Genomic DNA, 13035 nt, shown 5'->3' with positions numbered 1-13035 from the left:
TTGAGCTGAATCCCGAATTGATCACAATAAGCGGCGTCCACTCTATTTTGATTACGTTTGGTACGAACAAAGGACATTTTTATGATGGATGAAAAGTCAATGTACCTATTCAAGGGGACCAGACTGATACATTTTTAGAAAAGTTTAGTTTAACTGTCCTAAACATATAAACAGTCCCCTTCTCCCTTCAACATTTTCTTGTCCATCCACTCCATTTAGCTAATTTCTGTATAGAGCAGATGGAATGTAATTCGTGGTATTTCAAAATACGATATTGAAATAAAATGATGCTAAAAATCCTCCTAGCGCAAAAGCAATACAGGGGTTAAAACTGAATAAATAAATAAACAAATACTTCACAGTAAAATGAAAGCAGATAGAGCACGAAGTCACATACTTGTACACAAATCCCTCCCCCCTAGTGGTCTCAAATTTATAAACCATTCCTGACTGCATATACTATTCCGGCATCGTGTCATACAACGCTAACACCATTGGAAATATTGAAAGTATTTTTTTAAAATGCTTCCTATTTTAAGGCATTTTTATGTTCTTCATATTGGTACTTACAGATGACTCTAGTCATACAAAGTTGAGTGACTGTAACATTTGATCGACTGTATTTTGTTTCCTTGTGTACCCTACTATTCTCTAATCCTTTCGTTTGCACAATGACATCAAATGCGATTTATAAATTACAGAAATCTTAATGGTATAAAGTACGATAAAAGGAAATAATCGACAGTGTGTGGTGATTAGAAAGGAAGCATTTATCTGGTTTGCATACATAGCTGGACAATTAATAAGTATCTCATTGGTAGCAAAAATTATCTGGTTTTGCTTATAATATCTCTAAAGAGTATATCCCATATACTGAAAAATAATATACTTTTTGTTTCTGTAGCTAGATAAAGAAGACGGATGGGAGTGTCAGGCCTGTCATTGCAGTCAGCAGGGTATTAAGAAGCTCAGTCTGTGGTCGATGCCCAATGTCCTCGTCATTCATCTTAAAAGGTTCAAACAGGTAAACCCACACGTTTCTTCCCACATGTAGATTCATTTCAATTAGCCAGGCGATTTTGAGTTCGTTACACTTCCACCACTTTATTAGTGACTACATCCACCATGTAAGGCGAATAATTACGATATTTGTGTAATGGAGTCTATAACTTGCTGGAAAGTGTACCCAGTTTTTTCTGATTTATTCACTGTTGTGTACGGTTTGGATATCAAGAGACAAAAGGCATACGTCATTGAGTTCGGCTCGTGTATATTGAACTAAGATGTTCAATCTAAACTTATAGGATGGGAGAAGATGTGATATTATAACGCCAACAATAAAAATGCTTGGAAATATCACATTATTTACATGTTCAGAAACTAAGTTGAAACAAGCATTCTCAGTTTGTGTCTGCACAATATAAGAATGTGCTGCTCACAAATTTTAATCATTAGCTTAGCTGTCTTCATGATTTAAAGAATAAAATCCGAATAACAAGTGCATAAATAATGCGAATTAATCACAGTCATGTAAATGAGTATGCAAGCATACTTGTATATCTCATTATAACCATATCTCTTAACTGAAGTTAATGTAGCCTCCTTGAGATTATTTTTTGTACAAAAACATCGCTAAAAGGCCATTCAGAAAAAATTATAGTAAAATTTATTTAGTATTGATTTCCCAACGTGCTGTTCACAAAATATATTAGTTATTGATAACTAATAGGAGAATATTGCAAAAAACAACGAATTATTTTATGGGATTTTACCCACCTGTTTTCGGATACTGAGACCAAGTGCATGGGGTGGTTAGTTGTGTCCTGCTACTTATTATTGTTATAACTATTGGTCGAGGAACTCTCTTACTAACCTACGTGTTCAGGATCGCGGCTTTCTGAAGTTCCATGTAAGTGTTCTTATGGAGGCTCTTTGGAACTATTCTGGTGGTTGACACGGTGATCGTGATGGTTATTACTGGTTCCGTGTGCCACATTTCTTTGACTCCTTGTCTTAGATCTGAGTTCGTCCTGATTTTTCCCTCGTAGGTTTTCTCGAGGTTGTCAGTGTTATCGATCAGGTAGGTAGCCATTTCCTTCTTGTCGATGAGGGTTATGTCTGCGGGATCGTCTTGCCCGTTAATTTGCGCGGTCTTGGTGTTTGTGCTTGTAATGCGGTACACTTTTTTTCATCAACTGGTATTTTTGTGTTACCTTCTGATGTATTATTATGGTGAACTGGTCACATATATGCTTGTACTCCTTCTGGGTAATAACCCTGCATCCCGCGGCGATGTTCTGAATTGTTTCTGGGGCCAAGTGTGCCATCATCAACATTTGTCACTGCGGGATGTTGGGATTGATTACCTGGTCATGGATGAGTAGCATGAATCCTTCGGTTCTCGGGGAAGAGCCTCTCGCTCGTGAGCTATGCGTTCGAAGCCATCTTATCTATGTAGTCTTCATGGAGGTCATGTAGTGCCTGCCATGGAGTGCTTTTTCCTATTTTTGTGTCCTCTGTTTTGTGTGAGTAGGGGTCTACTTGTTTAGGTTGAGCGGTGTGTGCCGCTTGTCTTTCTTCCTTACGGCTTTGGTAGGTTGGCGCTGTATTTTCCTGGAAGTAATCCTGCAGATTCTTAATCGCCTTCTGTTGTTTAGTGAGGTCTGTCAAACCCCTCCCTCCTTCTTTCTGGCTATGCTCAGTCTCTCGATTGCCGACTTCGGGTGGTGCTGGTGGATTTTGGTCATCATTATCTTGGTCAATCTCATAATCTCCCCCAATTCGGTGATGTCCAATCTCTGATCCTGAATAATTTCCATAGTACTGGGACTCCGCAGGTGTTTATGGCTGTGACCATATTCTCGCCATTCAGCTTTGATTTCACCAGGTTCCTCAGTATTTGATGGTACTTCTCAGTCAGGTGGGGCTTGATCTCTTTGTGTTCTGACTGGAGAGTCTGCATCATCTCCAGATGTTTATAGGTTTCTCCCTTTGTCATGGCTTTTTCGTCACCTGTTTTCAGCTAGTAGTTTCGGCCGAATGGATTTCCCTGATGCAATCCATGGGTCTTTTATTTGTTTAGGTCAAATTGCGTCCTGATGTTAATGCTGAACTCTTCAGTAATCTGAAGTAGCTGTTGGAGTTGATTTTCGGTTGCAGCATAGAATTTTATGTCATTATGCATCAAGATGTTCAAATATTGAGGGTCAGAGAGAGAGTGTACAGGTTCTTCTTTTAGGGTGTATCCGTACTTGCTGTTAGCGAGCATCGTAAACAGTGGGTTGAGTGCTAGACAGAATTATAGTGGGCTCAGAGCATCTCCCTGGAAGATTCCTTTTCTGATTGGGATCGGTTTGATCATGGTATTTTCGACCCTTGTGGTGGCTCTCCATTTTGTCATGGTTGCTTCCAGAAATTGTCATTGTCGGGCTGACTTCATAGATCTTCCATATCTCTGTTAGCCAGCCATGAGGCCAGAATCGAAGGCCTTGCAGTGGAGTATGTAGGATGTGTACAGGTTGCGGTGCTTGTAGGGTTACACCATACCTGCCGCGTCAACGGTCAGTTGCCCCTTGCATCCTTTCATCCCTTCTACTGCTCGGCCAAGATGTCCTGATTACTTCAAGTGGTCTGATATCTTCTTAGTTATGCAGATGGTCAGGTACATTGTTATGCATTGTTGGGGACAGGTGATCAGGGACAGGTCTACTTCGCCGGGTTTGCAGTGTCTTTGTACTATGCCTTCAGGCAGGCGATACCTTGAGTCAGATTGTGTCATGGTGCCTTATTATCTGGGTGAACTGCACTTTGCCTATGTTGTGTGCAGCTGAACTTCTTATAGATGTTATCTATTCCTGGGGTTTGCCAGTTGTGGGACTACCTGATCGAATGTTGTACTTCCTCCTGAATCTCCCATTCTGTCATCTATTGAACGTCCTTGGTTTTCTTCCGTTCTAGACCTATCCATGGGGCACCGCCATTATGACTAACTTCGCTGCTCCACAGGTTGCCCCAGAACACCTCGACTGCCTTCTGTTTGTGGAATCCGTTACCTTCCTTTTCCCATTTTCCTGTAGTTTCAGCAAATATCCTGTTTTGTCTGTTTTCTTATGGGCACCTTCTCTCGAACGGTGCAGTCTTTTGCTGAGTTCCAGGGGTTTCTGCTTGAGGGTATCAAGGTAGTTTTCCTTTGGTTATAGGTCTTGTGCCGACCGGGCTATCGGGTGGGTAAAGTGCCTGTCTGGCAACCCAAAGTCGCGGGTTAGAATCCCGCCTCGGGATTCTAACAGAGTAGAAAATGCAAAAACTTTGGGGGGGGGGGGGGGTGCAATATGGCCACAGAAGCCGATGCGCCAACAACTGACAAAAAAATAAAAAAAATAGGTCTCGTATTTGCTGTGGTCGTTGTCTTTCTTGAGAATGGCTTTCACTTTTCTGATCAGCTTCTTACTGCTGTTACCCCATTGGTACTGGTTTTGTACTATGCATATCAGCTCGCATATCTTCACTCTTTATTTTGTGCCACACTCGATGCAGCAGGTTCACTATTTGTACTTCTTGTCTTTATCCAGCTATGAAGGCAGACCAGTTTAGCTTTGATTTTTGCATCCAGTGGTGGATGATAGTTGTTCGGAGCGACATCAGATGGCGTCACTCGCTGCCTCAGCCATCACTTCGACCTTTTGGGGAGGTAGGTTCGATGAAGCGACTTTAGCGATTTTTATTGGTTATTTATTTATATTTTTTTTCTTCGTGTCAGGATTCGAACTCCTCACCTTGGTGGTTCGGCATCATAACCCCCTGGGCTAATCGCTCCCCTATTATTATTAATATTATTTACTATTAAAACATGTTATTAATACGAATATTATTATTATAAACTTTTCTCCTTTTCGGTATTTTTTCCTCTCTGTGATGGGTATACCGAGTTCCTGGGGTGGTTTGTTCCGTCTGGTTATTATTATTACTGTCAGTTGACTTTTAGTTTCGCCCTATCTTTATACACCTGTCTAATAATTACAGTTTCGATTTAAAAAAAAAATAACGCTCACGATAATATCCTATTACTTAAAAATTTATCTGGCGCCATTAAAAATGCATCTTTCGTTAAAGACCATGGAAAGTTTTTTACGAGATTTGTACCTTTGGATAATTCTTTCATTCTAAAAGTGTTTTTTTTTTACCATAATTTCGTTTAACGTTATTCAGCTGAAACATTCTGTGTATTCAGAATTCGCATTTTCGAGAAAAGTGTCTAAAATACTGTATACTGGTTTACAATGAAAAAAAAAAAAAAAAAATATATATATATATATATATATATATATTAGAAGAAAATTATGAATGCAACTGTGTGTCCTATATTTTAAATACATGTACAGCTATTCAAACATTCACTTGAAAAAATAAAAAAATAAAATAAAATAAATGATACGTGAAAATAATTCATTATCACACTCTTTACTATGTTTTACAGAATTTTTAATAATATATTAATATATGTAAAATAACAATATTGTAAGTGGTATTATTTCTTATAAATAAATATGCTTTCAAAAGGACTCCTGAACTGGATATTTTTCCTTTCGTAGTCAACATTGCGTCCTTTTATTTATTTATTATTGATTTTAAAGCCGACATTTAAGTTGAAGCAGAAATTACTGCTTATATATATTAGCAAAGCGTAACATCATTTATTTATACAAATAATGATTATTTTATTGATATTCATTATAACAAAATTTCGGTACAATGAAATGATACGTGCCCCCCCCCCCCCCCAGAGAAGTTCATTCTAACAGGATGCTACTGTATCGGTGTTTATGTAAGCTCTTTAAATGTTTCATTAGCTGCTGAGATTTCGGAATAAACAAAAACTTGAATCCGCATTCGCTAGTTCATTATCGAACATAAATTAATGTACATCTGCGAGTATTTTTTTTTTTTTTTTTTTTTTATAGTCTTTTAAAGTCGGAGAAGCGTGATTAATTACTTTACTTGTAGAAACTTAAGTTTCTGAGTATTGCCATTCACATTTATTTGATCAGGGAGAGTTCGGAATCCATCCCTGAAAAATTCCTTTGGATTCTGATATTTAAGACTACTTAAGTAAAGTATTCTTATCAACCCATGTGACCTATACAGGTCTAAAGGGGTGGACAAATGGAATGGTTCTTTAAAGGTAAATTAAAGTATATTTTTGCACACTTTGTAATGGAAAGGATAACATTCTAGAGATCAGACTTCTTCCCCACATTCTTACTGGATGCTTGAATACCCACGATCGAGGCGGAAGAAGCAAAATAAATGAATAAATGGAAGTAAAAATAACTGCTAGTGCGTGTACGAAACTTTGTATAAACATTTTGACGAAACTGTTCCCTTTCTGTAATACTGGCTCATTCATTTTGTTATTGTAAAGGGAATATGCCACGTGTTTGGCGCATTGCCAAGTATAACGTTATTGTGAGCAAAGCGTAGAATGCAAATGAGATAACTGCCACTGTTACGCGCATAATAAGTTAATTTTTTTATTATTTTACTCCATACATAATATTCTCATGTAGTGTTCTAACATTTACATAGGTTTATCTTCTTACTTCACACTTTGGATTTCTTGCAAAAGTTAAACGAGAAATGAGACTATTTAAACTTAATTGTGCTCAAGTAGTTCTTTCTTATGCCACTCTTTAATGTAAATATTGCGCACAGCGAGTGTGTGTGTGTTGCCTCTCATTAAATGATGTGTGTTTTTCTTTCTACTCCCTTAGGACTCAAATCACAGAACAAAGCTTCGCGTCCTTGTGGAGTTCCCAGTTTACGGTTTAAACGTGTCTCCCTTCATCGCTCACAGAAAACGAAGCCGTCCTCAACAAACTAATGACACCAGTTCTGCGTCTACACCGTTGTCATGGCAACCACTCAAAAGCGATCTCGCCGTTGATAGCGATAACCTATATGACCTGTATGCCGTATGTAACCACAAGGGAGACATGCAAGGCGGCCATTATACAGGTACGTGCTGGACTACGTGAGTGATGTGTCACGTGATGCAAGTCTGTCGCATCATCTGTGTCCTCTCATTTGTTTATCCTCAATACGTTTGAGGATAAACAAATGTTTGAAGAGTTGTTATTTATTTTTTTATGTCATATTCCTTTGTATAATGTGTTACTCTCATTAATTCGAAACTTAAGTATTTGTAATTGTACGCAAAGTGCTAGAAAATACTCCTACAAAATATGTAAACTTTATTTATTTTTGTTGGCTTTGTTTATGTCAACGTAAATAATAAACAGATTGATTAAATCAAAGATAATAATTAATTGGCAATGTATAGTTATTCATTAATTGCGCTAATTATTACTTGTTTGCTACGAAAAATGGTAGTATGCAATGGCGAATTGTGAGAGTAACGCCCTCTGGTGCAGATAATAAACGCATCACGAATATCGGATTTAATTTATTTTGCCATTTTAAATACTTCTGTGCTAGTTCATAAACATGAGTAATCATATTAATTATTAGAACAGTAATTTTAATTTGAATGGTTCTGATAAAATAATAAATTACCATACATACCTTAATTAAAGATAAAACAAAAATAATGAACATTATGCTGTTCTCTATGATCTGTTTTCAACATGCATATATAAAAGTAAAAGTTATAATTTTTATTGGTGCATTCAAACCTGCTTTATTATACGATGGCTAAAGTTTGGGTTTTTAAAAAAAATATGTCATTAGAGTAGTAATAGTTTATTCATCCTATATTAGCATTGATATTCCGACTAGATAAGTGTAGTTTTAGGATTTTTTGTCCCGGCGCACGCGCACACCCACACCAAAAAGGCCATCAACACTACCATCAAACCCAATGGAGCTCTAACCCTTACCTGAGAGGACTCCATCAGTAATATCCTCAATGCCCTATTCCCTGGGGATGGCCAGGCCCTTACAGAAAGGCAGACTGACATCTATGCAAACAGCAGCTCCAATGAAAATGGTGCCATTCAGCAAGGTTATAGCTGTGAGGAAGTTACTGTAGCCTTGGAATTCACTATGAACAAGTGCCCGGGACAAAACATTGCCTCTGCCTGCCTGCCCTGTCCAGATTGTCTTTCCCGACACTTAGAAGCAAGCAAACCGAAGCCTGATATTAAAAAATCCTGATAAACTTCCTGCTGAGCCAAGGTCTTAGCGACCAATAGCTTTGTATCTGTGCTTGGTAACATTCTTGAGCATTTGTTATCGCTGAAGTTGAATGATTACCTACCAGGAAAACTTGCAAAATAATAGGCAATATGGATTTGAACCAGGTAAATCACAGAGGACAGATTGTATCAGCTAGCCTTAGAGACAGTAAATACCCATGAACAATATATGCTAGCTATTTCAATTGATTTACTGGTGCTTTTGATACTGTGTGGTGGCCTGGCATCTATTTGGAGGCTACACCACGCAGGTGTGCCATGCAACCTATGCAATATTATCAATAGCTATCTGAGTAATAAGAAAGTAATAGTCCGAACGAGATTCCGAAAGTTGAGCAGAACTATCAATAGAGGGTGCCCCAGGGCTCAATCCTGGGCACCTTATTCTGGACAGTTGTAATATATAGACCCTTAAAGACAGGTTTCACTCCCATAGATGCCATCTCCTTTTCAGATAACCTGGTTCTAATTGTGAGGGATGACACCTGTGCAGAGTTTTAAACCGTGCTAACTTGGCCCTGCAAAAATGTGTGTTGCAAACGTGGTGTCTGTGTGTATGTATGACTGTCTCCTTTTTTAGCCGACCGGGCTAGCCGGGTGGGTAAGGTACCTGCCTGGCAACCCAAAGGTCGCGGGTTCGAATCCCGCCTCGGTCTTGGATCAAAGTACTGCAAAAACCTTGGGAGGTGCATTATGGCCACAGAAGCCGATGAGCCAACAACTACCAAAAAAAAAAAAAAAAAAAAGGCTGTCTCTTTGCGAATCCGGCCTTGTGTGTCTCTGTGTTTATATCTGTGCGTGTGATGCGTGTATATAAATCTGATGTGTGTTTGTGTGAAAAAGTAAAATGTCAGAAGTGTGCATAAATGTGTAAGGAAGTAGAATGCAATAGAATCTTTAATTGCAGCATGATATACATACAATTAGTCCCTTAACGGCATGGTGGTGCTAGGGGTTTACAATATATATTTGCAAAAGAGATACACATGAGAAAAACATATGTTACATCAGATTATTGGAAGACAACAAAGCACAGTTCTACATTTTCAGTTCGACGAGGATTCCCTTCCTGTGTTTTTTATTGTTGATCACTTCTTGGAGGTTCCCATCGATGGCTTGCAGTGAGGGCAGCATTTGCTTTAGCAGGAATCTGCCGGTTAGTACTAGCCGGTTATGGTTTGCTAGCAGCTGTTCTGAAGACCGTAGATAAGGGGGAGGAATGCGCCAAGAGCAGTGATCCCTGAAGTTCAGCTCTGTAATTTTACTGGTGGCCATCTCGATGGTGAACAGCGGCCTTCTTTCTCCGATGTAGGATCGGAGCCTGCGCAGTTGAAGGGCATCTGCTAACTGCGTTGATCAGAGAGCTGGGAGAAGGTGAAGTTTGGTGTTAATCCATTTTAGAAGCCAGAATTCGGCAGAGAACATCCTTTAATGTTGGATTCGGCAGCCGAGGCCCATATTTCTGAAGCATACAGTATTGTCGGGTATAGGTTTGATACGATGTATCTTTTTACCAGTTGTGGGTCGGTGGTGTGGAGCAGCTGTTGTTTGGCGACCCAGCGTAGTGAATTCAGCCTTGACTGTAGGAGGTTTACGTGATCGTTGAAAGATAGTTTGGAGTCGAAAACGAACCCCAGATCTTTAAGTGCGTTTGAACACTTGGAACAGTGGAGCCGTTAAGCACAGGCTCCAACGTTGTTGGGCTGCCCTTTAGTGAATAATTTATTTGTGCCGATTTTAGGGGGTTGATTTGGAGGTTGAAAGTATTGAGGTAGTCAGCCATGTTCTGCAGTTTTCTATTGATTTGTTGAGTGGTTTCGGCTGCCAAGTGAGGCGATAACCTAGTAAGGAGTTTGACATCATCAGCAGCATATCTGATCCAATTGCACTTGTTGGTCACAAACGGCACCATGATTGCTGAGAGGAGGACGCCAGACAGGACCCTCCCCCTTGAGGCACACCGGCAGTTATGTGATGCGTGAAGGTCTTTGTTCCGATCTTTAGAACAAGGGTCCCTTTGGATAGGAGAGATAGGAACCAGAGAACATCACCGCGAAAATTGAAGTAGTTTTCTAAGAGATGTAGGAGATTGGGTATATAGATGGCATCAAATGCAGAATGGATGTCAAGATATATAACTGACAATTCCTGTCTTTCTTCAAAGGCTTCTAAGATGTTCAGCGTGGTTGTCGCAAAGTTAGTTAGAGTTGACCTTCCTAATGTCCCATAGTGTATTTGCTGAGGACTGTCACAGAGAATTTGATGGATGATAGACGGTAGCAGTGCTTTCTCTAGAATTTTTAGCAATACAGCGGCGCAAGCGATGGGCCTATATTGGCTTGGGAGCGTCGATTGTTGATGCTTAGAAGGGGCCGGACAGAGTACTTGTTCCACTGAGGTGGAAAGAAATGAACTTCGAGGCATCTGTTATATAGGTTGAGGAGTGAATCGATGATGAAGACGATTAAGCATTTTATGATGAGCTGGGGGGATGCCATCGTCACCACCGGTGGTTGTTGTGAGAGGGAGCGTATTAATGGCCTGCATCAGTTGTTGCTTGGAAATTCGGATCGTAGCGAGACTATCAGTGGGATAAGAGTGGTTAAAGAGTGGCAGGTTGGGTAGAGCTGGAGCTTGCTTAGAAAATCTGGTAACATAGTTGAGCCAGTCAACTGGGTCGATGTTGCTAGAAGAACTAGCCTTTGTTCTGTAGAATGGTTACCCCCCCCCCCCCCGCCATTTTTAGGGTTCTTTCGAGGTGCTTCTTAATTTTAGCTGATTTGTTTCTGTTGAATTCGGCCCTGGCTTTGGAAAATGAAATGCGGTCTTGGACATCGCCAGAAGCTTTCCATTCCGTGTAGTGATTGTTTGTAGTGGAAACTCTGGTTGAGCTGGGGAGTCCACCATGCTCTGGAGCGCGTAGTGATGGTGACTGTCTTGGTAGCAATATGAAGGGCGATGGTATTGATCCATTTGGTCATTCGATCGATTGCGAGGCTCAGTTCACATCCGTCTAAGATGTTCCATGGGACTATGGATTCAGCTTCAATGCAGAGCGCTGAATTCAGAAATTTTGGAGCGGTGACCTTTCGCAAAGATTTGGTTTTAGGTGCATTGAAATGTATGTTGATACTTTTGCGAATGTTTACGTGTATATAAATGTGTGCTGAGAATTTAATGTATGCATGTTTGTATGTATAACTTGTCTGTATGTGAGTTTGGTGTATGCGCGCCTCTTCAGTATGTTTGTTGTTGTTTGTTATATGGATTTTAGGAGCATTAGCAACTAAGGCCATATTGCTCCGGGATATGGGGTGGTCATTCCCTGACCTGTCCGCATCCTCCGTATTTGGTGGTGACGGGCTCGAACCCCGGTCTAATCAAGAAGCGTGTGCTACGCACTGCTGCTCCTTCCCACCTGGCTACGGAGGCGCCCCTTCAGTATGTCTGTGTATCTTAAATTGTATGTGTCCTGTGGAAAATTAACAGATTTTGAAGACCATCCAACCGGCCTTGTCTAACAATGCAGTGTGTGACCAGATCAGTCATAAGATTATGGAGCTATTAATATACAGTACATGTACTTAGAAAATTTTGGCCTGGCCCAAAATCCACAGAAGACTGTAATGATGATGTACTTTCTCAAAAAATCACCTACACTCATACATCCAGAACTAAATGGGCCACCTGTCCCAATTATCACAACTCATAAGCGATCTGGGAATAATAGTTGACCCCAAACTTACGTTCACAGCCCATGTTGACGGGCTTGTTAAGAGATTAAACTATCTACATTGAATAACCAAACAACACCTCTTGCACGTGAAACAAACTGCGACAACCGCAAGATATATAAGAACAACTGTGTATTCGGCCATATTATATGGTGCTGAATTGTGGGCGTCAGCCGCCCCTATCCATATTAGGAGAACATATGCGGCTGAATTCTGGCTGCTGAAGTGGGCCAACAGTAAACTCCATCTTCCACCATCAGTTAAGGACCACGCAGCTTGCTGCACAAAGTTTCAAAGTGTATTTGTAAGTTAATGGCGGCTTCCAGGGTGTCCCCTATATCCGCCGTTTGTTAGGCTTTTTCGCCAATTGCCGGCTGAAAAAAAAAAAAAAAAAAAAAAAAAAAAGTCGGTTCAAATTTGAATTTTGGGAAAAAAAAAAAAAAAAAAATTTTGTAAATTTTAAATTTTTGAATTTTGAAGGAGAAAAAAAAAAAAAAAAGAAAAAAAGAAAAATTTTGCAGCTTGCTGCACAGCTGAAAATACAGCGTTTACTAGAATTATTGCCTGGAAACGACTAATATCCACAATCAAGATGATGACTGGAGTGATAACATCGCCGTGCTTCTGGCAGCTTTATGAGTGGCACATTCCGCTATCTTAAGAGGCACCAAATCTCTGAGGATGAAAGCTAATAGGCTGAAGATGGCCGGTAGGTTCATACCAGCCAAGGCGTTGGAATCAATCCACAGCTTGTCTCAAATTGGAATTGACTTTGAGAGGCTAATAGAAGATCCGAAGTACAGGAAACAAACCGCGATGTGGTTTGCTCAGGCTATTATCAACTAACAGCTCTGTGCATTCTGGAATAACTGTGACTCGATGCTGTGCTTATGTGAACAGGTGTACCACGTATATAGTGAATTCAGTGCTGGTGTTGTTATATCCCTTTATATTGTATTATACGTAAATCTAATCAAATATATGTTTTATTCCTTTATATTGTATTATACACTGAGTGATCACTAAATTATGACCACCTACCTAATACTTCGTAGGTCCTCCTTTTTCCCTCAGTACAGCAGCTATCC

At 39.9% G+C, this 13035-nt stretch overlaps 1 protein-coding gene across 2 annotated transcripts in view; it reads left to right on the top strand.

Annotated features, from left to right (window-relative positions):
• LOC150082996 (ubiquitin carboxyl-terminal hydrolase 43-like) overlaps nucleotides 1–13035 on the top strand; it is a 96779-nt gene that overhangs the window by 75637 nt on the left and 8107 nt on the right. For both annotated transcript variants that reach the window (XR_016547203.1, XM_090377728.1), the window contains exons 8-9: nucleotides 905–1024; nucleotides 6771–7014. Coding sequence is in view for 1 of the 2 variants with exons in the window: in XM_090377728.1 (XP_090233854.1) it covers nucleotides 905–1024; nucleotides 6771–7014 (364 nt within the window). In the remaining variant the exon portion in view is untranslated. The remainder of the gene's footprint in view (nucleotides 1–904; nucleotides 1025–6770; nucleotides 7015–13035) is intronic.

The sequence above is a fragment of the Mastigoproctus giganteus genome, chromosome 7, assembly GCF_048544385.1.
Source record: "Mastigoproctus giganteus isolate SK-2022 chromosome 7, ASM4854438v1, whole genome shotgun sequence".
Taxonomy (NCBI): domain Eukaryota; kingdom Metazoa; phylum Arthropoda; class Arachnida; order Uropygi; family Thelyphonidae; genus Mastigoproctus; species Mastigoproctus giganteus.
This window is presented reverse-complemented; position numbering and strand designations above follow the sequence as displayed.